We start from the raw sequence: 25,716 nt of genomic DNA, 5'->3' as shown, positions 1-25,716 counted from the left end.
AAACTGTAAAATAAGATAAAATAATGTATGCTGTCACTTTGGAATACCAAAGGTTGAAAGAAAAAAAATTAGAACAACTTTCTGTGTTGTCAAAATTAGAAGGGACGGCAAGAGATTGTTAGCCTAGCTTAAAATAGAGACTGAAAACAAAGGAAGATAAAGCAACAAAAAAAACCTACTAGCATCCTGAAATGTTGTTAAATCAAGCTTATAGAGGGTTTACAAAATCAAAAGTGATAAGTGAAATCAGAAGCCATGTTTCCACAGAGGTGCCAATTTAGCTTAATGGCTAATCATTACATATGGACGATAAATCAGCCTTTTTCTTCGTGAGTCTTTCTTAGTCTTAATAATTCAAGCACCCTGTTTAAGCAGACAATGTCTCATGTCTGGAAACCTTTAGACAGTCAATAAAGACAGACTGGATATTTTATTTTAAATACAGATGAAAATGTGTGAACATGCTGCCATGTTCCTGATAGACCAATGGGCTTTCTGTCTGATGTGATACATAAGCTTGAGCAACAGAGAAACTGAATGACTCCCCTAAACATCCTTTGAGCATCAGTACATGATGTACAGCGGAGAACTTTTATAACAGCATAAGCTTGAGATCCCTACATCACACAATGGATCTGACTGTCTCTGTTTTTCAGAACATTCAAACTTTCTGTTAAAGATATCACAACTATTAATATTAGAAGGGGCAGCAGAAAATATACACCATATTTTTCATTCCTCATTAGAAAAAGAATTCCAATGATTCATCCCTAAATCTTTGGAAAGTTTAAGTCTAAGAAAACGCCAATAAAACACCATCATGAGTTTTATATGTATTACATTAATCATTATCCTAGACTAGAAGTCACTGCTATGGAAATTTTACAATCCAATTAGTCTCTCAAGATAAAATATTCCATTACAAATAACAGAGAAGCAGCGTGTCTATATTTTATGTTGATTTTAAACAGATTAGGCCTCAACATCAGTCCCACATGCAGTAAAATCATCACCCAAACAGAGCTACCCTGGAATCATTTAACAATCAGCTCAGAAATGCTGTTATAGCGTGAAACTGTGTCCTGCTTTTTGTACCACGTTATGAGGCGATGTGCCAGAGTATAAAGATTTCATTGTTCAGCGGAACACATGCGGAAAAAAGAAATGAAAGCTTCTGTTTCATGTATCACTCAGTAATAATTGAAAGAATGTGTTTCTCTTCTCATTTGAGGATGAAAAAAAAAACTCTTCAAATATTTATTATCAATTTGATAAAAGACTCAAAAGGTCAAATCTGGGGGGGGGGGGGGGGGGGGGATATTTGTGTCAGGGCTGGCCAGAGGGGAAGTACCTGAGCAGAAGATGTGATGATGCTTGTGATGGACTGGGAAAGCGGGACTGGCTTTGATGTAGCTGAAATACAGCTCTGGGCACTTCCACAGCTCAAATGATAAATTGACAAAAATGTCTCTGGGTTACATTAAATTGTCAGTGGTTGTACATCAGGATCGGATAAAAACTTGAATGAGATGATGTTCTCTGACTCAATACCAAAAACTCATTCGCTTTCAGACTCAGGAAAGGGTAAAACAATACACAGATATTGTCCCTGAAATGTCTCAAGGCAAAGAAGAAAAGAAAAAGCCGCACACTTACTCAGTTGCTCAAAAAGTTTCAGAATCACACAGAATTGATGCAATGGTCTTAATCAGATGATAGAATGTTTCTGGTCACTTTGTATCTTAGTCCATTGGTCCTTTTTTTTCACCACTATGTCAAGAGCTGCAGGATGGATTCAAATTCATGGTCCCAGAAGCTGAATCTTTTTCAACAAAAGATCCCCTGACCGTTCTGCAGAGACACCATGTCTCTAAAAACATCCCAAGAAGTATTTGGTTAGCGTATCATGAAATTTGGTTATAATATTCCTTTTCCCAGTAGGATGAATTGAAACAACCTGTTTTGATTTAGGTTCGGGCCCGATTAATTCCTTAAATTTTTCACCGTTTAAGAGAAAAACACATGCATCACATTTTAGACAATGCTAATTAGCAAATATTTGGGTACTTGCAACTAGATCAATCATAGCAGATATGACTTGGAAAACATCAGCTTGTTAGCATTGTCATTATGCTAATGTTGCATTTAGCCTTAGCAAAGATTGAGCTGGGTCGGTGCATGGGTTGGCATGGCTTTTTAGGTTTTGCTCTCTTTCCCATATCCTTACTACTGATTATATGCAGGATGAACATACTAATTGTGTACTTATGAACTGTTGTGGTACTTACCATACATTTTATTTATTTTATTCCGAAATGTAAGCTGCTATTTCATTCATCTGCACATTGCAATTTGGGAGAAAAGTTAAATTTGATCTTATTTTGTATGCATTATGCTAAATATTCTCCATTTAATCCAATGTGAACACATACTCAAACCAGCATAATATAAACCATGGACATGGTGCTAGTTTTAAGATTATTAAATATAATTATTTTCAGATCAAATTGTATTTTTTAGTACAAATGTTTATCATTGTCTATGCAAAGTCAATTCTTGACTCCTTTTGCATGATGGTATCTTCCCAAGCCATAAATAAGATGTAGTGTTCAGCCCACACTTGTTCTAAGTTGTTGTTGTAAGGATACTGCAAATTTGGATTATGGTGCATTCCATTTGATCTCAGCAACATAAGCAGTTAAAATCCAACATGCTTTGCATCAACAGTAACACTGAAGCTGTAACTAGTGTGTTTATTAGTCCTCTATTTGTGTAATTAAAAAAATCACACCGAAGGTATCGTGCAAGTTCTGTCTCTAGACATGTTGTTTTTAGTGAGTAAACTATCATGCAGTGTGTTGTTTTCACCTGGTTTTAGCAAACAAAGCAAAGGTACTCCTGGAGGCGCCCATGTTGCTTGTCCAACTTGTTGCCAACTCACAACTGGAACGCCATTAACTTGTGTGTGACATCATTACTGGCTCTGAGGTCGGAGTTCTGAGGTAAATGGAACACACCATTAGTCGGTAACTATGTGAGCTAAATACCAATTACAAAAATGTACCATTTGAAAAGATACATTTACATACTAGGGGTCCAGAAATGTTCTTTTAGAGGTAAAAACAGGAAGGTACAAAAATGTACCATGTTCAGAAGTACAGTGCTCGTACCCTACTAGGGTACTGCTGGAGCGACAACGCATTTTTTACCCTTTTAGGTCCATTCCTGTACCTTGATTTCTTTGTGTGTAGACAACAGGAGGCCTGGGTGTGTAGGTGGTGGTACCTGTTTCGTGTAGACGGTGACGTAAAAGCACACGTAATTCATAATTTATGAATGTATCTGGTAACAGCATTATGATGTGTTCTCACTGAAGAGACTTTTTGTTTCATTTCAGTCATGTTTTTCACTTACATTTTTTCCCCCCAATCATAAAGTTTTCATTTTTATTTTATGTAATGTAACATTTCCTGTTCATAGGTTGCACAAAGACTCATAGCAATAACATGACCAGTTGCCACAGTGTTCCCTACCATTACCTCAGTATGGTGGCATAACGATGGGCGCTGACATCATGCATGCCACTGATGTCTTTCTCCGTGCTGCTTTTCAACAGCATGTTATTAACATCATTTAAGGTTTCCTCCACAGTCATTGGAACACGCACCCCATACGCCCCCCCCCCATCCCACCTCAGTGGACATGTGGATGAGGAGACAGACTGCATTGTTCTACCAGAGACCAGCTGGATCCAGCCGCTCTGCAGCAGCTCCACAGTGCAGTCAGTCACACAGGTGGCAGGGAAATTACAGCGTACACATACTCCTACTTTGGGCCACTTCCACTTCTGGGAGCCAATAAAGACTACACAGGCCGCTGCCAACGACTGCTAAAGCTATACTTGAATGTGGACGTTTGGTCCATGCCAACATATTGCTCACAAACTTAAGAGTATATTTTAATGATCGTAGTCAATAAAACACTGATGATTGGTTCCATTAGATCCTTACAGAATCTCTCTTTCAGGTTTGATACAATTTATTTCATTCTTAAGAAAAGCTTCTTTGTCTACTGACTGCGTGTATGTGCCGTCTCATATACAGTATGTGTGCATGCTCGTGTGTGAACTGAAACCTTTTGGATCATACCACAACTTGTCTGAGTAAATCCTGTATAGTGAACAGCCATGCTGTAAAAAGGCCTGGGTACTCTCTGATTGCAAATGGACATTTAAATTGACCCATACGCCCACTGCCTCGTAGCAGTCACTGGCGTCTGTACTACCTCCTGTCTTTTCATGTTTTACACAGAGCATGCAGCCCAACCACAAACCTCCTGTCTGGTGCCATCGTGGAGGTCCAGCAGTGGACGGTTGCTTGCATAAAATACAAATAAAAAAGCCAAGAGCCTATGATCTGCAAAATAAACTTAAAGTCTAAAGAGTAAAAGCACCAGTGGATCATACAGGAATACTCATTTTGATTTTATTTTTATATTTTTGGTTGATGAAGTTTTAAATGAAGTTTTACTACTGTGGTTTTACGTTGTGGAACTTTTTAATACGGTACTAGGCTTAAATACAACTGCATATCAAATGACTATATTTGAAATGATTGTTTTCTTCACTATAATCAGTTAAAAAGTATGATTAAAAAAAGTACACAATGCTTAGATTATTTTTTCATTATGGAATCTGAATGGGATGTTAATTTCAATTCATCACATTAAATTATATGACTGGGGCACCAGAAGCGTTGTGTTTATTGCGCACGACCCATGTAAGGAGGCTTTAGTTTTCCAAGCAGGCGACCCGGATTCCAATTCGACCTGTAGCTGCTCTCCCGCATGTCTTTCCCCACTCTCTCTCTCCCAAATTTCTGACTCTATCCAGTGTCCTGTCTCTAAAATAAAAGCATTCAAAGCTTTAATAGCTAAAAAAAAGAAAACCTTATAGCCTAGCACTACTTTTTGTGGAGTTTGTGCAAAGGAATAAACCGCTGGCTACATCACAGAAAGTAATGAGTTATGTGTTTTTCAAACATGAAGTCCTTCCACCAGTGACTGCAGAATAAGATGTGATGTTTAATGATATTCTGATTTATTCCAACAACACAAACAGCGCCTCACAGACAGCTGTGTGTGAGGTGACAATGAGGGATTGTTCTGTCACTCTGTGTGACGGTACACAACTGTGCATGCGCGTCTTTCTTTTCTTCCTAAATATAGCACCTGTGAAAGGGTGTGTTTGATTTGTTGTTCTGGGATGTTCGACTTTTGTGTTTCTAATTTCTTTCTGCTTCATACAATTATTACACATTTTTTCAACGATTTTTCCAAGGATGCATGAAGCCGAGGAGAGATGAGCAATAAGAAGAGATGAGAAGGTTGTGGTGGTAGAACCAGCAACAATTTAAAACTACTTTCACTCCTGGTTATAACCTAGCTTGACTTGGAGCTGAAACATTCTATAAGGCCACCTAGAGTGAAGGTGGGCTAGTGTACACTTCTAGGCGTTGTAGCATGTCACAGCCTCACTAAAAAACCCTAAAGCCAACATAGAATCTACAAACATTGCCGAAGCCTGTACATTCAGATGTACAAAAAGTAACACAAACACAGAGGCTACACACCGTTAAGAGAGATGACGGATTTATAGACGAGGAGTGGTCAGACAGCTGCAGGGCCTCATGGGAGCCGACCTGCAGCAGTGAGGCCACCCAATCACATCACCTTCCTGCAGCCCTGCAGAATATACTGTGAATAAAATCACGACACATAAGCAACAAGCAACACCTTCTGACTTCTCATCGTTAAGATTTCTAAATATGTTATTTAAATCACTTCTAAAAATCAAACTGAGTCTCGGATCGGAGTATGATTGATGACGTCTTAACAGCAGCCATGAACTCATTATGGATAAATCAGTGAAGCAAAAGTAAGATTTATCTGATGATGCTTTACATTTGTTCTGTGATTAATGGACTCACAAACTGTAGTCAGAAACAGCTAATGAAATTAGAATTTAAGATTTTTGTTTCATTTGAATAACCAGCCACTGGTGCAAATAACTAATCAATCTTGTGTGTATAGTAAAATGCATTTAATCAGTCATGTTTCCCATTATACAACATTATACAAAGTCCATCAATACATCGATTGAACATTTTACACACCCTGATGTCTGCCGTGGAATAACCCCACTGTATGCTATCTTTGTTAGGTTGTGTTATGGCTGCCACTGTTTTTATCAGCTGTAGGAGCACATTGCGTAGAATCATATCAACAGACATATTAATGCCTGAAAATCACAAGGATGAGATCCAAATGCCTGACCGAGAGGATTTGTCACTGTGTGGGAGCTAAATGAGGGTTTACTGTTAGACTCCTGCATGTGGTGTATCAGGCACTACCATGTATCAGAGTAAGCTTTGTGCCATCAGAACAAAACAGGAAACTGTCAGGCTCATCTCAGAAAAGCTGTCTGAGAAACAAATCCCTCGCTATGAATGACGACTGGGACGGATTATTAAGGTCATGTCAAAGTCTGAGGTGCAGGGATATTGAAGGAATTATTTGTAGTGTACAAATGCAATATGTGTCTCAGCTGTACAGATGTTTTCCTGGACTGGATGTGTGTTGACATTGTAGATTTCTTCCTTCACACAGCATCAAAAATAATGCCAACCAAAACATTATTAAACGGAGATCTATTTCCATCACAGCCTTGTTTCAATATACAGATTTGAACTTATTATAGCTGCATGCGCAACATTATTTAAATATTCTTAATAATCAGGAGTCAGTTCAGTTAATGTTCAGTTTTTACAGGTCACACTGTAATGTCGACAAACATCTATTCTGACTATTTCTTTGAAACACACATCGACAGTTCCAACCAAATAAGACTGCATCCATTATGATTTTTGTCTGGTAGATTAGCTGGAATAAATGTTTAGTGGGAAAACATTTGCTAGTTAGTTCCCCAGTGAGAACTAATGAACTAATGTTCTCACTGGGGTGAGATCATATCAACCCCAGTTCTTGCCACTGGCTGCCAGTCAAGCTCAGGATTGATTTTAAAATACTTCTGACTGTGTTTAAGGCATTAAATGGACTTGCCCCCGCCTACCTCTCAGAACTCCTATCCCCATATAAACCGGTGAGAGATCTTAGGTCATCAGCACAAAACCTTCTGTCACTGCCTAAATCCAGGACAAGGTGCAATGGGGATCGGGCTTTTTCTATTGCAGGACCGAAACTATGGAACTCTTTGCCCCCAGACATCCGTCTCTCTCCCACTATTGGTGTTTCTAAAACTCGCCTTAAAACACATTTTTCTCAATTGCTTTTAATGTTCAGTAACCCGTTTTTTTTAATTGTTGTTATTCTTGTCTGTTACTTTTTAATGCTTTGTTTCTGCAATGTTCAGAACTTTGGATGAATCAATGTTGTGTTTAAAGTGCTGTATAAATAAAGTTGATTTGATTTGATAAATATCTTGGTCATTGAGGGAACACCAGCAGGGACAATGCAATAAATAAGTGACTAAGGAATAAATTGAAGTAAGACTTTAGTAATTAAGTAATTGTAAAGATGAGTGTTGTTTTATGCTACTGCAAAATGAAACTTTGGGGGGTAACTGCATTTTTCTTCTTATCAAATAAACAATAATCGAGATATTCATATTTCTGACTGCACTTGAAGGCATCATCTGATTCCGCAGATGTTTCGCGGGAAACAGTTTAACCGCGAAAAGCAGTAAAAGGAGTAAAAGTTGAGATGACTAAACAGAACCAGGTTAAAGTATGACTGGTTTTGAAAATTAAATACCTTAAATATAGCTGATATTAAGCTTTTATAATCAACAACAAATACGAATAAAATCCCTCCGGAGAATATTTGGTAAGTTGAAGGAGTGAGCGAGCTAACTATTTAACCCAAACAAAACATTGTGTTTCAGTTTTAAACTGTCTTAGGAATCATGTAAAGTCGGAAGTTCGGAAGTTTTATAAAGGAGACTGAAAACCTGAAATATTAACTGTTTTATTTATTTAATTTACCTCATTTTGCAGAAAATTACATGTTAAACAGAGGGACAAATATTGGCCTGAAGAAAAGTTATGAACTAACAGAATGGCTGCTCAAACCTACATCGCCATCTCTGAGCTGCATCCCAACTTCTCTCATCCGGTGAGTTCACATGATTTTTTTTAGCCAATTACAGGAATATCTTTTACATTTAAATGTTGCGAATATTTTTTCCTTAATGCAAAAGTCCTTACGTCAAAATCGGTATCTTATATTGTTGAGGTATAACTTTATTAAAATTATTTTGTGCCCTAATAAAACATGGTGTGTGTCTTGAATTAATTTTAAAGCCTGTATTCTGTATTGTCCTTATAATGTTTTTTTTTTCTTTCAGAAATTGGCAGGTATAATCATAGGGAAAAGTGATGTAAAAAGCTTTCCTGACAGAAAAAGTAAGTATGTTTAAAATTGGTTATTTTGAGACAAACTCTCCTAACAACACTGCACCTTAGTGACTTGTACACCAGCGCCCTCATCTGGACGATTTATGAACTAACAACCCTTCTCTGAGATTTTCTCTCCATTAAACTTTACCAAACATGTACGACTGAATTTCAGATATTGGTGAAGAGAGATACACATTTAGCTTCACTGTTCAGGACTCACCTGACTTCTTCATTAATGTGACCGCCTGGGGACACGATGCATACATCATCGGGCTCTCCAACAGCTTCAGCATCGGAGAGTGCGGTGAGGAAGTCACTCTCAAAGTTTCCCCAAGCCTTTAAGACAAAAGAAAATATACAGATTTTTAATGCAATGCTAAATTAGGGCTACATTTACTGTCCATGTACATATTTTCTTCAAAATGTTCCCCAGTTGTCATTGAGAATCCTTTGGTTACCAACAAAGATCCTGAGAAAGGGGACAAATTCTGTCCTACAACACCAAGGTAATTCTCAATTTTATATACAGATGTTTCTGAAAATTCATCCTAACCCTGCTGTGCTTGGAGATACCTGTAGAGACGTGAGGTTAAAAAGCAGTGATGCTGTGTAGAATATGATGTCAAAGTGTGTAATGTGCATTGATGATATACTGGAGCTGCTGTTTCAGCCTCTACAGGCTGCTGGTGTCTGAGGCTCACTCTCAGGTACGTCTGTGTGCTGAAGTGGACACCATCGACAGGCTGCTTCCTCTGATCCACCTGCCAGTGAAGGACTCTGGAGATTTTTACTCTCTTGGAGACATTGTGGCCAACGGGCAGAAGCTGGACGGCATGGCGATAAATATACTGGCTGCATTGAAGTCGGTAAGGATTGTCGTAAAGGAAAAGTTCACCTTTGAAAACATACACACTTTAATGGGTTTAAGAATTCATTTTAGAGTTAAGACTATTTAACATATCTTGTTTTGTCACCCACATATCTGTCTACCTGTCAATTTATGTTATCCCCTACGTTTCCCAGTGTTTCTTTCCAGTAAATAAAATCTAAAGTTATGACAAAGTTTGCAAACTTAGTAAAAAGTCTTTTAAAAAATAGTTCAAAAATTTTGGGAAACAAATTTTATCGTGTTCTTGTAAAGATATAGATACAACATCACTCTCGTGTGTGTTATAATAAACTGTAATGATATCTCATAATGAGCTTAGCTTAGCAGGAAGAAAATTAAAATAGCTTAGGTGAACAGAATCAATTTACCTGCACATCTCACGATAAACTAAAATGTTTTATCATATGTTAAATCTGAACTTAAACCTTTTTTCTTTTGGCTGGAGTGCTGATGTTTTGTTACCATTAAACTAAAATGCACATTAATGGTGCCGGCACTTTGATCTATAGGGACTTACATAGACTGTTTAAATGCAGCTGCTGACCCTCTGTTCGTTTCCTGCACTGTATTACATCAGTCACTCATTATAAAAATGTAAAATATATTTATGTGATCAACTGAGTCTTTAAAAACAAAATGAGTTGAGTCCTGCTGGGGGAATCTCGGTGGGCCAACGGTCAACCAAGTATGTAGCCATTGTTCGGTCAGTTGTGGTTCCAGCTGGTAGAGAAATGTTTCGATCTGACTTTTAAAAGTTGTTTGTCCAAGAGGAAAATTAACAAACTCATTAGAGAGAAAAATCATTCCACTTTTTCTTTTCATTAACTGCTTAGCTTGTGGTCTTCTCAACCACGGTAAGTCTGACTAAATTGGCAAAACATGATAAAAATGTTCCGTGTGTCACTGAGGCCTGATAAGTATGAGGTGGGTTGTTTTTTTAACAATGAGTGTGAACACTGAGCAAATACCTGTGATGTTTAAAGAAGTCTGAAAATGAAGCATATCGTTTTATATCGTATACCTTTCCACACAGACGACATTGTGTCCGTTTGGTCTGTGTGTGTGTTTACATGGTGGTATGCTTGTTTGCTTGGAAAGTTCCTGCCTACCATTACAGCTAAAGAGACGAGAGTTCATAGAGAGGCCGGAGTGTGCACTTTATGTTACTGCATTTCTCACTGTAAGGAAAGATGTTTTGATTGGAACTTTATATGATTGTGTTTATGTTTTCAGATCGGAGAGCTGAAGCAGTTCACCACTTCAGACGGACGCAAAGGGCAGCGCCTGGAAGTGAAGCTCTTCGACGACTCCGTCTCCTCCTTCCCTCTCATCTGGTGTGTCACACTCGTTACTAATTTGGAAAATGAATAAAGATTTATAACTGATGTTTGCTTCGCTGCCATATTCCAGCTCATTTGGCCTTTGGATCACTGCCGTGTATCTTTAAGTTACCACAAATTTTCTCTGCTGACATGAAGCTTTAAATTAACCTGCTGAACTCCATGTGTGTGTTTTTTTTTTTTCACCACACTCCCACTCCCTGACCTCCGTTCCCCTCACAGCTGGGACAGAGAAGCCATTCAGCTCGTCCAGACGCTGATACCGAAGGAGACGGGTAGGTTAACAGCTGTGGCTCATTCTCAGCCACAAAATGAATCTTTATTTAAAAGTTATTCCAGCCTGTCATGTCGCATTAGCATACAGCACTGAGGAGAAACATGGAGGGGGATATCTGAGATTTAACTCTGTGTTTGTGTTACAGATTACTTTCTGTTGTTTTAACTTTTTATTCTTCGTTCAAAGTTCTCTTCATCGCCGACGCAAAGATTAGCTTTGACAGCTTTCGCAACGGCATGACGGCAACCGTTAACTCCAAAACCATTATCACTGTCAATCCTGGTAAGACATGACGGCACCACTCATAACAATGTAGGATCTGATACAACTTTCAAAGCTAGTGAAACAGTAAAGGTGTTAAGAGAGAAAATATCCTCCTGCTGTTCAAGTAGAGTTTTGTTGAGTATTTGTTTCTGTCTCCGTCAATCATAATCTACTCGCAGACACGAGAGAAGCCAGCCTGCTGTTCAGCTACGCTAAGGAAGTGTCCGATTCTGGGGCTCTGGATCAAGATGAGAAGCCAGAAGATGTACCTGGTAGGTTGCAGTGAACAATGCACCGCATTCACATGTTTTGGCTCACAATATTATTATTTATCCAATAATTTCCTTCCTTTGACTCTAACAAATCTCACAGTGGAGGAAAACCACAATTACCCAAAAAGTACCTCGTATTAAAAACCTACGACTGAGCACGTTTATGTGCTTATCAGTTTCCCCGTTTTATTACTGATAAGAATAAGAAACAGGATCATTTATATCCCTGTGACGATAAGTCATGATATAATATCCAGATTGAAGTCATTTAAGAGGTTCTTTACATCACAGTGACTTTATTCTTTACAAACAGAGCATGCTCAGAAACCTAGATAAGGGTTCAACTTGCCACAGTGTCCTGGTTTAATACGAGAACTGTTAGCAGCTAGTCAGGATTCTCTAAACAAGGTCGAGATGTTTCCAGATTTCTGACACTAGGATGTGATGTTTACATGCCCAAGAAATAATCAGGACACTTCAGAAACATCGTCCTAGCCAGGACACGTGTGTGCATGTAAACACAATCAGCTACACTGCTGCACATACTAGCATGTTAAAATAAGTCAAACCCTAAAATATTGTCAATGTGAAAAAAAATGCAGATGAAAAAAAACCCTGACAAAAACACTTTCTACTCCTGCAAAGTAATGTTTCTTACTTTGCAGGACAATGTGGAGCTTGTGGCAGAGAACCAGTCAAAATCTAAAAGTTGTAAAAGAGTTTTGGCTATTTCCTCTGATTGTTTGGGTTATTATGGGATTTGATGACAGTAAAGTAGATATGTGGTATACATGTATACACCATGTCAGTGTCCCTGCCTGGAGAAGACAGCTGTTATGAATATGTGGTGCTGTTCTTGTCTCTGCAGTGGACTCCATTACTGACGTGTACACAGTGAGCCAGCTGAAGCAGAAGGCCCAGGAGACTCCTGAGCCTTTCTTTGGTATTACATACAGCTTCATCTCCAAGCTGGACCTCGACTCCTCTGTTTCAAAAGTCATCAAGACACGCTGGTGAGTTCACACCAGAATAGAGGGGGAAAAAAGGATGTATTCAAAGATGAAAGCTGTTTTTCTTTTTTCTTTCAATTCTGATTCAGGTTTTCTTCTAGTCTGTTCTCTCTGTTGTTTCAGCTCCAGCTGTAAGTTTCAGGTGACAGACGACGCACAGAGCTGCACCAACCAGCTATGTCCGGGGAGGGATCAGGTCTTTTCAGCCTCCACAGGCTTTGACCTGCTGGTAGACTTTACCGACCACACCGGTACTCTGCACGCCTGCCCCCTCCGCAGCCCTGTCACAGAAAAAGTGCTCGGCTGCACGGTCAGTTCCCCCTTATAGAACTAACTTCAAGCACACTCTGAACATGTAGCATGTGTGACTTAAGTTAGACAAACAGCATTTTCACCTCATCTGTTGCAGACTGAGGAGTTTACCAGTTTGACTGATGACGAGCGGACCACAATGAAGTGGAAGTTTCTTTTGGAGAGGTGCAAAATACATGTCAAGGTACTGCAGCTTTTCATTCTGTGTGCTCTAAAAGCATAAGAAGCAAATCATATGGCTAAAATATTTTAAATGTTGTAGATTATCCCCTCCTCTAAATTGAAGTCTGGGATGAGAGGGATGGTCCTGGCCTGTTCTCTGGCTGACCCAGGAGAGGTGAAACAGCACATGACGGCCCTGCTGCAGCCGCTGTGATTTGACAACACGCTCTTACTGCACAGGTGTTGCAGTAAGCTGCTTTACCTGTGATACTGCTCTGAAGAGCTAGTTATAATGTTCAGTTATACATTTGAGCTATGAGTGGTCTCTGCACTATTTATGTATTTATTTAACTTATTTATTTATTAAATCAACTTATCAATTTAAGTTACATGATTATTAAAGAATGTGCTATTTGCTTTACTGCCTGAAACAACTGTTGAATAAAATAATGATAAAATATGAATTTTGTCACTTTGTTGTGTCAAATCGATCTTGTGACATCACAGGACATTTGAATAAGCTGCAAGGTTGTTACACACCTGCTCATAAGTATGGTAAGATTTGGGTTTGATTAAAGTGACAGCTGTTACATTTATCTTGGACATAAATATCTCAAACATGAAAGTATTTTTTAATATGAGTACAAACTTTGTTGGTGCATTGTCAAAAAGCAGATGTGTGGAGTGCTGCATGGGTGTTGGAAAATGTTTTGATTTTTTTTTTTAAATAATTAGTTCCTCTGCTGCTCTTAAGTGCGGGGATCCCGTGTCAGTATTATTGACTCAAAGACAATAAAAATGTTCTTATACTGGCTGAACTAAATACCAGTTATTCACTTTATATATGTTATACTTTAACAGGATAATATGACAATAAAGTTCGGATTGACCTCAATCAGTCAGGGAGCCCTAAACCTAAATAAAAGACTAAGCAGACGTTCAGGCTGCAGTGAAGGTGTTTGGTCGGTAGGTGGCGGCAAATCCCCGTTGATCAAAGCGGAACTTAATAATCCTCGTCACATGTTTCTTTGGGGACACTTACAGGGGACGTACCGATTCGTCGTCAACACCAACAAATAAGGTGATCAAAACTTGTCTTATTTAATGTGTTAAGTCGTCGAACAACAACATTTAATGCCCTACAGCGACATAACACCGTAGCCGAGATGTGTTAGCCTCTGAAGTAGAAACGTCTGTTATTGTTTGAGCCGCTTTTAGCTCCCGAGCAGCTAGGCTAGTTTGCTAACGTTAGCATGAACGTTTTAACTTTAATTTCTACCATGACTTTAACAATGAATATATTTATTTTAATGTTTAATGTTTCAGTAAATCAACATTTTGTAAAGAGCTGTGGCTGAATGTCCCCGTACCTCTCTGCAGGGTCAGACACACCTGTGAGGTGAGAGTGACAGACAGCAGCAGTGGAGCATGAATGTGAACCAGGGGACGGTGGGCAGCGACCCGGTCATCCTGGCCACGGCTGGATACGACCACACGGTCCGGTTCTGGCAGGCTCACAGTGGGATCTGCACCAGGACGGTCCAGCACCAGGACTCTGTATCCTCTCTGTGAAAATATACGCTTTTTATACTTCAATTGTATTTAACTAAACTTTAATAAACGGGGGAAAAATCCAATAAACTCCCAATTTGTAACAATGTACAATTCTACAATTCACTGAGCAGACACTTTTATCCAAAGCCACGTACATCAGAGAGTAAGAACAACACAAGCAAGGATCTAGAAAAAAGGAAACAATGTCAGTAAGAGCAAACGATCAGCTGATTGGACACACAGGTGCTGACAGGAAGTGACCAGAGGCAAAGCACAACATTGAGGGCAGTTCTTGAGAGCTCTAATCAGTATAGAAACTATCTTATAAGTCGTCGTTACCATCATCATCATCAATAATATGGAGACCGTCATCATTAAGTTAGTAGGTATTCATGAAAGAGCTGGGTCTTTAGCTTTTTCTTAAAGGTGCAGAGGGACTCTGCAGATCGAATGGAGTTTGAAAGTTCATTCCACCTCCGGGGGGCGACAGAGGAGAAGAGTCTAGTCAGCATCTTAGGACCCTGTTGTGAAGGTTGGATCAGACGCCTTTCATTGGCAGAGCGTAGTGGGTGGGAGGGAGTATAGACCTGGATGAGAGAGTTAAAGTAAGGAGGAGACGTTTTTGTCGCTGTTTTGTAAGCGAGCAGCAGAGTTTTAAATTCAATGTGAGCAGTAACTGGGAGCCAGTGTAAGGAGATGAACAGTGGAGTGACATGTGCTCTTTTAGGAAGGTTGAAGACCAGTCGTGCTGCTGCATTTTGTATCATTTGCAGAGGTTTGATAGTGCATGTGGAGAGTCCAAGATTTGAATAATAAATAATTGATGAAAATAAAATAAATAATACAAATACAGACAGCAGGAAAAGTTGGTCTATTGCTATACTCTTCTGGTGAAATGATTCTAAGAATAATAGTTCTGTTTACTATAGGGCACCCTGATTCAGAAAATACCCCAGTGTGTGTAGAAAACTACATGGGTGCTGTCAAAGGAGCTTTTGTTTACTGTCACAACAACAGAATCTAGTCTTCAGACAACAACATCACTACTGTTAGCCCCTTGTTTTTTGTCACATAGAGAGAATATACATATTCATCAAATATAACTGAGCTGTGGACATAAAAGATCAACTTCCTTAACATCTACTTCCAGCAAGTGAATTCTCTTGAGGTCACACCTGACAGGAGCATGATCGCAGCTGCAGGTTGGCTAAGAATATTTCTCTTTCTCTTTCTTATTCTTCTGCTGTATATTATTGTTCTGTGTTTCATTCTGATTTAAACTCTGTATTGTAGGATATCAGCACATCCGCATGTACGACCTAAATTCAAACAACCCCAACCCGGTAATCAACTACGATGGCGTCAGCAAAAACATCACGTCCGTGGGCTTCCATGAAGACGGTCGCTGGATGTACACGGGAGGAGAAGACTGCATGGCTCGCATATGGGACCTCAGGTACGGCTCTCTGGCAGCACACAGTTGCCAAAACGATATCACTCTATGCTCGGCAGAACTAACTGTGACCCCCTGCTGCTCCTCGCAGGTCAAGAAACCTACAGTGTCAGAGAATATTTCAGGTCAACGCTCCGATCAACTGTGTGTGCCTGCATCCCAACCAGGTGAGACATTCAATGTACACACTTTCATGAAAAGTCTATACCAGTGTTGTAGCCTAGGCCACACTAACCGAGAGCAAGACATACCTGAGTCCAGAGCGCTCCGAGACCAAGGCAGGACGAGACAGAGACAAGTACAAGACATATAGGGATCAAGACCAAGACCAAGGCAGAGCGAGACTGCGACAAGACATGGACCATAAATATCACAGAAAAGTCCTCATCTTGTGTGCAGGGGGCGTGTCACTCACTTAGACGTAACACTTAGAAGGTTGCGGGATAAATCAAACTGCAAATGAATTAAAGTTATCCGTTCTTTTAGAAAGTGTTGTGTTCCTTCTAATCACAGAAACGATGTGGACAAATAGCCTATCAGTGGTGGTGGTTTTGACCGGTCTTGATTTAAAAATGTGGAGTCCGTCCAGTCTGAGACCGAGACAAGCTGAGTAAAAATGCTTTTGTTTCCGAGACGAGACTAAGACCTTCAAAAAGTGTTCTCGAGACCGGCCGATCTCGAGTACGACAACATTAGTCTATACTTTACTGACTTGTTTATTTTACTGTGATTTTTATTCAGATACTTCCTGATGCCTGAAGTCTTAATTAACAGCATTTGTTTTTTTTTCAGGCAGAGCTGATGGTTGGAGACCAGAGTGGTGTGATCCACATCTGGGATCTGAAAACCGACCACAACGAACAGCTGATCCCCGAGCCAGAGGTCTCGGTCAACTCGGTTCACATCGACCCAGACGCGAGCTACATGGCGGCAGTCAACAGCTCGGTCAGTATCCAAATAGACTGAAAGCAGGGCTGTCTATCGACACTTTGATGTGTGTGTACACAATCCTTCTAATGTCCTTCTTGACTTGGTATCAGGGAAACTGTTACGTGTGGAACCTCGCTGGAGGAATCGGAGATGAGGTGACGCAACTCATTCCCAAGACTAAAATCCCCGCACACAAACGCTACTCGCTCCGCTGCAAATTTAGCCCTGATTCCACGTAAGTGAACTTTTCGTCATACATCCAACCTCTTGAATAAAAATGTCATATCATTAAAGCTAGAAGGGCTTGAGATTAGTTGATTTTTTTATACCATATCTGCCCTTTTGGATAATGGAATGCTGTTGTATGATTTTTTTTTTTTTAGGTATAGTTGTAATTCAGAAATGTAGCCTCCTGCACTGCTGTTTCTAATGAGTGGTTTTTGTGACCTCCCCCCCCCCCCCCCCCCCACCTCTAGGCTGTTGGCCACCTGCTCTGCAGACCAGACCTGTAAGATCTGGAGGACGTCCAACTTCTCTCTGATGACAGAGCTGAGCATCAAGAGCAACAATCCCGGGGAGACGTCCAGAGGCTGGATGTGGGACTGCGCTTTCTCTGGAGACTCCCAGTACATCGTCACTGGTCAGTACATGAGCCCTGCCATGCCGATATACTATCTATATATATATCTATACTAACTATTTATCATAACAAAAAGGCCTTAAGAAAAGCACACAATAGAGGTGCTGTAGATTTTCAGATTAGAAAAAAAAAAGAAGAAATATTTGGATCGAATTCAGACGTTTACAGCCTGTTGTATATTTGAACAACTTCTCCTACACTGCAGTAATGCAAACTTAGCTCTGGTGCTCCATTTAATTTGCAGTGTCTTTTTTTTTTTGCAGAAAGTGTCTTGCTGTTTTTCAGAAATAAAGATGATCTCTCTTAAAAACCCGTGTTGATAAAAAGTAATCTAAAAAGTCAACGGGGTAAAAGTATACAGTAAAAAGACTTTAAGGTCATTTAAATTCACAACATTCTGTTTGCACCCCGTAGCCTCTTCAGACAACCTGGCTCGCCTGTGGTGCGTGGAGACCGGCGAGATCAAGAGGGAGTACAGCGGGCACCAGAAGGCCGTGGTGTGTTTGGCCTTTAACGACAGCGTGCTGGGCTGAAGAGGAGGAGGGAGACGGGAGATCACAGACACTCTGCGGAGGTAAACAAGGACAGACGAGAAAGAGACTCTTTGACAAGATGTGCCTCAGCACCCTGAGGTGGGGGTGGGATGTGACGGAATCCATTTGCCTGGAGAAAAGAGGAAGATGAGGCTCCTCGGTGTCAGGTGCGTCTAAGTGTTCAGCACAGAATGAACATTTAGAAGATACTCCAAGTTGAATGGCCAATCACAGCAGTTTACTCCAGACAGGAAACCTTCTGTACCCATATTATCAAACGTTTGAATAAAATGCATCATAACTACACCATACAAGCCCTTTTTCAACCCTTTGTTTTTATAGTGCACATTATTTATGTCACCTAAAGGACCACGCCGCTCACATGAACTAAGATAATGTACATTCATTTGTTCTGCTGGCTTTTATTCTACAGCATGTCATCGTGTACCATCTTGGCGGGCTCTCTCATAAAAGAGTTTTTAATCTGAAGGGAGACCCCACTGAATCAAATAAAACTTAAATAAAAAATGAAAGTTTTGTTGTGACTGTGTTTTTCTCTTTGACAGCATGACGATGAAATAAAGATGATGTGCATAAAGTGATTCAGAATTAAAGTCTCTTTCATTCTTGTTTTCAGTCCAATAAAGAATAATCTGCCAAGATTTACACAACAGTCTTTTATTGGGCAGCAGAAAAACACTCTTGTTGCAAAAGGGACAGTTACACATAATTACACAGCAGCAGAGAGTTACAGGAAATACAAAAAAGAAAAAAAAAAAGGGGATCTTTCTCCTGTAATCTCCACAGTGTGCCACCAGAGAGGGTATTAGACATGAAGGGGGTGACGATGAGGCTCTAGTGATAACAGTGACAGCCTGTCTCCCATCTCTTCTCTCTCGGAAATGGACTGGGAGGGTTGGCTGCTTCACTGGTTTACTGGCGGCTGTATGGCACAAAGGAAACGCTCAAAGCTGCTTTTTGTTCGGTTTCTTCTTTCTGTTTTTTTTTTTTTCTTGAGGAGGGAGATAAAAAGACAACTTTGTTTCCCTGATCTTTAGGGCCGGGAGGAGAATAACACAGTCACTCGGGCAGGTAGTAGAAGCACACAGACACGCAGATGTTGCTGGGAAAGCAGATGTCGATGCAGAAGTAGACCAGTCGCTGTTTGCCCGGGCCTGAAAAAAAATCAACAACACATAGACAAACAGAAGCTGAGAAAAAAAGTGAAGAAATCCTGGACATGATACAAACTTAGAGGAAACAGTGTTCATAGTGTCGACACAGTTTCTGTCCTCACATGCGGGTTATTTCCTGGTGTTAATAGTTCACCTGTGAGAGGAAATGTTGTCACCAGCTCCACATTTGGTCTGTTGTTTAATTCAGCCTCTAAATGCTACAACTGTGAAAAGCTCAGTGCAAGTCCAACATTTAGCTTAGGTTACATCCTGACTCAATGGTTGCCATCTGACTAAAGACTACAGAGTATGATTTACAGTGACTGTGGAGAGTGAAAGAATGAATCCTGTGGTGGTTAAGTGGTCACACAAACTGAACGGATCATCAAAAATAAAACATTTGACCCAAAAATAAGAGCATCAAACTAAACGAAAATCATACACTGAACAGCATGTGGTTCTCTACTCTCTCTCTCTCTCTCAACCAATTCCTGAACCTATCTACTGTCCCGTTTGTAATTAAAGGCATGAAATACCCCACACAAATCTTAAAAATACATAGTATATATAGATACAGAAGCAATTTGTTGTTTACCAGAACATACCAGTAACTGAATATTTATCTTGGTAAAGGATTCATAATTGCAGTTTTTTTCAAGGAAAGCTTCAAAATAAAGATCTGGTTTGGTTCCCCAAACGTGAAGATTTGCTCTTTTGTTTATATTCTTGTCAAATAAAACAGATACAAGATATCATCTTGGGCTCCGGTATATAACAAAGTTATGTTATAACTATTTTCCTACTTTTCATAACCAAAAGATTCAATGTAATAATTGTAATGTAAGTGATTGCAAGTTGCAGCCTGATTAATCTTGACTTGAAGTAAAGGATTTTAACGCTCTTTATTCATTAAGTTGTGATATTGTATCTTCTTTGCTTGTGATTGGCTGGCAGCTGTCTGTTTAAATTGTATCACAGTAAAGGAGTAGACATCATCAACACTTTTTGGTTCATGTGCAGGAGTTTCAACCACGTCTATCCAACCAGAAATCACTGCTTAAGCAAAAAACTACATCTTTATGACTTGTTGGACTTTTGTTTAATAAGATGAGACTCACATTGTTCTGTATATTTAAAGACAGCTGATCCCATAGATGGACAAAACCAATGCTTTCATCTTAAAATACTTTGATTTCCCTCCCCTGTTCAGAGCAGTCCTGTATGAAGAGGATACAAAAACTATATTCAAATGTTTATTTTTTATTTTTTAAAAGGCTAAGGTTAGTGTCACTGCTGGGCTTTATAGATTTCAGCACTAAGCTGTGAGACAGGAGGACATGATGTTTTTAAAAGTTGCTGGATTTTCACAATTTCTGTTCCCTGCAGAGCAGTACTAGTGGGACTGAATCAACATCCTGGCTCTTCTCACCCTCTGCCCTCCTGGTCCAGTGGATGGATCTGTCCTGACACAGAGCTTGAAGAGGCTCCTCCAGCGTGGACACATCCACCTGACTGGTCGCCAGCACTCCAAGGAACTCCATCTGCCTCTGGGTGTCGTTCCCTGACAGCTCTAGCTGGCTCTGCGGAGGACAGTATGACAACGATGAGTGAGCTGCAGTTTAATAAACCGGGCGTTAGGAATCATATTCAACTCACATGGCAAATGAAATGAATGAATTAGAGGGAGATATGAAGAAGAAAAGCAAGACTGAACTCAAGCGTCTATTATTAGCCTGACATCTTGGCCAGTGAAGTCAATACATTTGCTCATTTACTCTCTGTGTGTAATAGCACCTTTTACAGCTTTGATTGGCTCTGATAACGGACCACTTAAAATTCTGTAAGGCTCAAGTCAATCACATAGCAACCAGGAATCCAACCAAGAAGAGCATTGTGCTGCAGAAAGGAGGGACTGACCACAGCTAGCCCTGTCCTATCATCTATTTAATGACCCAATGAAAATGACAGACACAAAGGAGATGAAGTCATCTTTTGAAGCAGTGAAATGGGCTTTTATGCAAAAAGATGAAGAAGGCAGAGAAACAGAACTCCACCTCAGGTTTGACTGAGATCAAATCTTCGGTCGCAGCCATTCACCTTGCACATATTGTCCAAATCGCTATTAAGATTGAAGATAGTCTCACACGTATCATCTCTGAGGGCAAAAAGGGCTCAATTCAAAAACTAACTGTGGACTTGAATATCACAGATTGTAGGTGTTTGCCACACAGAAGACAAACACAAGGCCCCCTTCCCAGACCAAACCAATGCATCACGTTGTGTTTTGATCCAACAGAGGAGCCTTAAAAAGCTGAAAAGCCCCAACAACAGAGCGGCCATTGTGCCCGCTCCAGTGCTCAGGACCCGCTGCTGTATGGCCTCCTGTAAGGAGATACCGGGCACGCCGAGGGGGGCCGTGCAGGAATCAGATACGCTGAGGAATTCAGCCGTGGAGGCAAGAGAGAGGAAGATTATCCTGCTCTTTAAGGACCTGTACACTTAACCCCTCCTCCTCTCTTTGGAAGGAAGTCATGTAGAAACCTTTAAGGAAACCCAGCAGGTCCTGGCTCGGTGCGGTAAAGGTATGAGCTGCGGTCAGAAATGCCAGTTCACACATTAGTGAGGCTTCATGAACACCTGGGAGAGGCAAAAGGGCAACTGCAACTCTCTTTTTTTTTTTTCAAACTTAATTTGCCCTTTTAATGTTGAGCTTGGGAGTCTCAGATATCTGGAATGCAATAAGAGAGAGCCAAGGAACAATTAAGAAACAATAGACCTCCGGGTAAGGTCACACTAAAGACCCCCACAGCCCTCCTGCATAGAATAGAATAGAATGGATGTTTGTTGCCATTTGCACAGGTACAGGTACATTGGAATTCTTGTGTGTTTCTCCCTGAGTCAGCTTCTACAAAAAAGTTAGAATTATATATAAAATAGAATAGCAAAATAAGAAAATAGAGTAGAAAAGTACAAATAAAATAAAAATAAATAAGTTATAGTAACAGCTAAGTAAATTAAAATAAACTGTACAGAAGTTATACACTGTATTAAAACAAAGATATAATACAAAAAATAACAAAGGGGAACACTGTACAATGAAATGAAAATATAAATATGTTTTCTTGTCTCCTCTCTGCATGCATCAAGAAAAACTTTTAGTCGCACATGTTTGAGTCATTATGGGTTTAGGGTTAGGGTTAGTTAGTTGTTTTATGTTTTTCAGATTATTTTCAGGCTCCTTGCCTTCATTAGATTGGACAGCTGAAGAGACACACACTAAATAGAGTCAGGATCAGGAGTCGAAACCTGCGACCAATGCGAGTAGGGGGACTGTGACCCTTTTTTGTCTTTTCTTTTTTTGATGTGGTTGTTTTCATTTCTTTGCTTCTTTATTGATTTTTGTCTCTTTTTGGTTGGTTTGAATCTTTTTTTTTTTAAAGCTGTTTGTGTTTCTCTAGTTACTCCTCCACTCTGAGTATGAGCTTCTACCTTCTGGCAGACGATACAGAGTCCCTCTAATGTAAACTGAACCGCTCTAAAAACTATTTTTTTTACCAGCGTCAATCAAAATCCTGAATAATGTTTCATAATGCTGTGTGGGTGTTGCAATAGTTTAATGGTGATCCTATATGTTATCATATTCTTTTTCCTTTTTATCTCTCATGCTGTGCTTTTTGAAGATCTTATGCAATAAATGTCGAGTTGTTTTGAATTGGTATGTGCCTTTCTGTTTACATGTGGATGTGTTTTTCTGTTGTTTTTTATTCATTGATTCTAGTGGAAGCAGCTGAATGTTTGGAAGCTCTTTAAGACAAAGACAATTTTCCCCAATGGAACAATAAAGTGTATCGTATCGTCTTGTGTTGTATCGTGTCGTGTCTTATCATCGCATATCATGTCGTATTGTATAGTATCGTGTCGTACTTTGTCGTATGGTAGTTGTTTGTGTTTCTTTGTTACGACAGCATTTTACGAAGTGTCTTTAAATGATTCCCTTTGATATCAAACGTTCTCATAGTCCACTGCACAGCTCCTACATTTCACCACATTTTGTTTTGTTATTTTTTACATTTTACATTTTTAAATTCTATTTTATATATTGTAATATCTTCTTATACTGTATTATTTAAGTTGTTGCTAGTTCTGCTTTATTTCCTTGTTAATTGTTTAGCACCAATACACCAAGTCAAATTCCTTGTATGTGTAAATGTTCTTGGCAATAAACCCAGATTCTGATTCTGATTCTGATTTAATTGAAGTTTTGACACTTTTGAAGTTGTTAACGGCTTCATGGCAGTCTATTGCCTATCGTTTGAGTCATTTGTTTCCCTTCATGGATGTGAGGCACATCTTCAGCTGTTTGTCTTCACGCTCGTCTCTGTCTCTTTAAAGTTGTTTGGTGTCTTTTGCTTTATATTTCCAGTCTTTATCGTCTTTGCCTTGAGTCTGTTGTTTATCTCTCTTCTGGACATTTTTCATTTATTTGTGATAACTTTGTAATTGTTTGTGGTCTTTTTGGTCGACGATTTTGTCTTAAGTTGTCATTTCGTGTCTTTGTGGTTGTTTTGCAAATCTTTTTGAGGGTAAGAGTTAGTTTGTTTGTGTCTGTTGTCATTTAGCATTTGTATATAGTTTCTGGTAGATTAATGTTTGTCTTTATTCTTGGTCATGATGGAGATGTGGTTGTTTGTATCTTTTGTTTGTGGTTTTATGTCTCCTGGTGGTTGTTTGTGTCTCTTTTATGATGGTTTGTATTTCTCTTTAGTTCTTTAGAGTCTCTTGGTGGTTGGTTGTTTTCAGTGTGTCTCCTTGTGTTGTTATTTCAGTTTTAGTCATTTTTTGCGCTATTTCTTTGAAATGTTTTGCATCACATTAGGCTCATTAAGTGTCTCTTTTTTGTCATATGTGTGTCTTTGCATAGTTTGTTGTTGTTTTGTGTCTGTGTAGTTGTTCTTGGTCCGTGTGTGTATTGTTTAGTTGTTTTGGAGCTCTTTGAAGTCACTAATCCATCTGTGGGTTGATGCTACAATAGCCTATATAATCATGGCTAATAAGTTTCTAAGTGCGGCCTACCTTGTCCGTTGGCTGGTGGAGGAGGGAGTTCACGTTGTCATAGTCAGACTTCTCCATTTGACGCAGGAAGCAGCTCTGATGCTCTGCAGGTTTGTAACATATCAAACCCTGAAACACAGCAGCAGACAGTCACGTGCTATTCCCTCTCTGAACTGCTGAACTGCTACTTTCATATCTTTTATTACACATTCAGAAACTAGACTTACACGTTTCATATCAAAGAGCACAGTCGACGTCTGATTTGCTGCTGAGGTCACAGAAAAGGTCACCAGGTGATTCTTCTGGTCCACAACAGCTGATTGGTTGATGAGGACTCCAGTCTGATCTGGAACCGTGATTCGGACAATCTGTGAAGACTACAAAAATCAAACCCTTGAAAAATGTTACCGAACAGTTCAGACAAACTCCTGTGTGTTAACATCGCTGAGTGCAGGGATGGTCACGTACCTGAGGACGAGGCTGTGGCACCCTGAGGTGCATCATCACACTGAGGACAGTGATGATGAGGAGCAGAGAAGCAGAGAGGCTGAACCAGAATGCCTTTTGTGGAAAGTAGGACTTGGGGGATGCGGCCGAGCCCCCATCCTGAACACAAACATCAGAGAACCAGTGTTATGGGATTTAAACAGTTAACTGAGTTGTCTCATCCTATCATGCGGCTGCTGCTGCTGCTGCCTTTCTTGGAAGTTGCATGTATAGGCAAAAAAATGTTTCCTCCTCGGAAATAGCAAACAAACATGTCTCTGCTCAGTCAGGAGTTGCTGTTCTGCTTACCGTGCACTGTGCTTCCTCCAAACTGTTGTCAGAGTGTTTCCAACACTTCACCATCCTGCGTCCCGTGACTGCCCCTCACTCACTCTGCTCCCTGCTCGCAGAACTACCAGCATTGAGCTGCGGTCATGACCAGGGTGAATGAGACTCAGTACACCTGACCAGCTTCTCTTTGTCCCCTGCAGACCCCCCTCTACCCTCCCCACCCCCCCAACTCCTTCCTCCTCCTCCTTCCTAAGTCTCACTGTTTCCCTCCCAAAGCTGCACCCACTCCATATTAAAACTTCTGCCAAACGTTTTTTTCCAAGTCTTGTCGTCCCGCAATTTTCTTCTTTTCTACATCTTCCCTGCCCAATATGACATCAGATTAGATTATCCATCTTTTCTTTGCATGTCCCCCCCCCTCACCCCTACTGCTCTAAAAATGTGCAGTTACATGTGAGGAATAGGCCCTCCCAAAAAACCAGACAAAGGACAAAGGGGGCGCAGCATTGGAACCTCTGTCATCAGGTGAGAGGTGATAAGGGATTCCAACTGTTGCAGCGTCCAGTCGATGACAGACCAAGGTGACTTTAAGCGCAGGAGGA

At 40.0% G+C, this 25,716-nt stretch overlaps 3 protein-coding genes across 4 annotated transcripts; 2 read left to right on the top strand and 1 right to left on the bottom strand.

Annotated features, from left to right (window-relative positions):
* The first annotated feature begins 7,738 nt into the window (after nucleotides 1–7,738).
* meiob (meiosis specific with OB-fold) lies at nucleotides 7,739–13,529 on the top strand. The gene is made up of 14 exons (XM_020642533.3): nucleotides 7,739–7,902; nucleotides 8,073–8,190; nucleotides 8,423–8,480; nucleotides 8,647–8,778; nucleotides 8,908–8,980; nucleotides 9,145–9,340; nucleotides 10,597–10,697; nucleotides 10,926–10,978; nucleotides 11,167–11,262; nucleotides 11,424–11,516; nucleotides 12,385–12,529; nucleotides 12,650–12,836; nucleotides 12,936–13,022; nucleotides 13,101–13,529. The coding sequence occupies exons 2-14, from the start codon at nucleotides 8,134–8,136 to the stop codon at nucleotides 13,212–13,214; spliced, it is 1,392 nt and encodes a 463-aa protein (XP_020498189.2). The 5' UTR covers nucleotides 7,739–7,902; nucleotides 8,073–8,133; the 3' UTR covers nucleotides 13,215–13,529.
* A 446-nt stretch (nucleotides 13,530–13,975) lies between these two features.
* On the top strand, nucleotides 13,976–18,643 carry mlst8 (MTOR associated protein, LST8 homolog (S. cerevisiae)). Its single transcript, XM_020642569.3, has 9 exons — nucleotides 13,976–14,081; nucleotides 14,381–14,557; nucleotides 15,705–15,756; nucleotides 15,848–16,010; nucleotides 16,099–16,174; nucleotides 16,800–16,952; nucleotides 17,048–17,172; nucleotides 17,414–17,577; nucleotides 17,992–18,643. Exons 2-9 carry the CDS (start codon nucleotides 14,429–14,431, stop codon nucleotides 18,108–18,110), a joined length of 981 nt encoding a protein of 326 aa, XP_020498225.1. The 5' UTR covers nucleotides 13,976–14,081; nucleotides 14,381–14,428; the 3' UTR covers nucleotides 18,111–18,643.
* Nucleotides 18,644–18,767: 124 nt separating this feature from the next.
* bricd5 (BRICHOS domain containing 5) lies at nucleotides 18,768–25,311 on the bottom strand. 2 transcript variants are annotated; one of them, XM_029279030.2, is made up of 6 exons: nucleotides 25,133–25,311; nucleotides 24,806–24,943; nucleotides 24,565–24,714; nucleotides 24,359–24,466; nucleotides 20,715–20,865; nucleotides 18,768–19,285 (listed from the first exon to the last, which is right to left on the bottom strand). In XM_029279030.2, exons 1-6 carry the CDS (start codon nucleotides 25,184–25,186, stop codon nucleotides 19,191–19,193), a joined length of 696 nt encoding a protein of 231 aa, XP_029134863.2. In that variant the 5' UTR covers nucleotides 25,187–25,311; the 3' UTR covers nucleotides 18,768–19,190. The 2 variants fall into 2 exon arrangements, with proteins under 2 accessions (XP_029134863.2, XP_065805552.1); XM_065949480.1 differs by having other exon boundaries at nucleotides 24,565–24,705.
* Nucleotides 25,312–25,716: the final 405 nt, after the last annotated feature.

This window comes from Labrus bergylta, chromosome 21 (assembly GCF_963930695.1).
Source record: "Labrus bergylta chromosome 21, fLabBer1.1, whole genome shotgun sequence".
Lineage (NCBI taxonomy): Eukaryota > Metazoa > Chordata > Actinopteri > Labriformes > Labridae > Labrus > Labrus bergylta.
This window is presented reverse-complemented; position numbering and strand designations above follow the sequence as displayed.

What these genes read in the sequence shown, in the direction of transcription:
- meiob (XM_020642533.3), top strand. Translation starts at nt 8,134, where the DNA reads ATGGCTGCTCAAACCTACATCGCCATCTCTGAGCTGCATCCCAACTTC. An exon ending in TTCTGTCCTACAACACCAAG is followed by an intron (nt 8,981 to 9,144) that starts GTAATTCTCAAT and finishes CTGCTGTTTCAG; the next exon opens with CCTCTACAGGCTGCTGGTGT. An exon ending in TACTGGCTGCATTGAAGTCG is followed by an intron (nt 9,341 to 10,596) that starts GTAAGGATTGTC and finishes TTATGTTTTCAG; the next exon opens with ATCGGAGAGCTGAAGCAGTT.
- mlst8 (XM_020642569.3), top strand. Translation starts at nt 14,429, where the DNA reads ATGAATGTGAACCAGGGGACGGTGGGCAGCGACCCGGTCATCCTGGCC. An exon ending in GAGCATGATCGCAGCTGCAG is followed by an intron (nt 15,757 to 15,847) that starts GTTGGCTAAGAA and finishes TCTGTATTGTAG; the next exon opens with GATATCAGCACATCCGCATG. An exon ending in CTCCCAGTACATCGTCACTG is followed by an intron (nt 17,578 to 17,991) that starts GTCAGTACATGA and finishes TGCACCCCGTAG; the next exon opens with CCTCTTCAGACAACCTGGCT.
- bricd5 (XM_029279030.2), bottom strand. Translation starts at nt 25,186, where the DNA reads ATGGTGAAGTGTTGGAAACACTCTGACAACAGTTTGGAGGAAGCACAG. An exon ending in TGCTCTTTGATATGAAACGT is followed by an intron (nt 24,467 to 24,564) that starts GTAAGTCTAGTT and finishes GCTGTGTTTCAG; the next exon opens with GGTTTGATATGTTACAAACC. An exon ending in TCCACCAGCCAACGGACAAG is followed by an intron (nt 20,866 to 24,358) that starts GTAGGCCGCACT and finishes TGTCCTCCGCAG; the next exon opens with AGCCAGCTAGAGCTGTCAGG.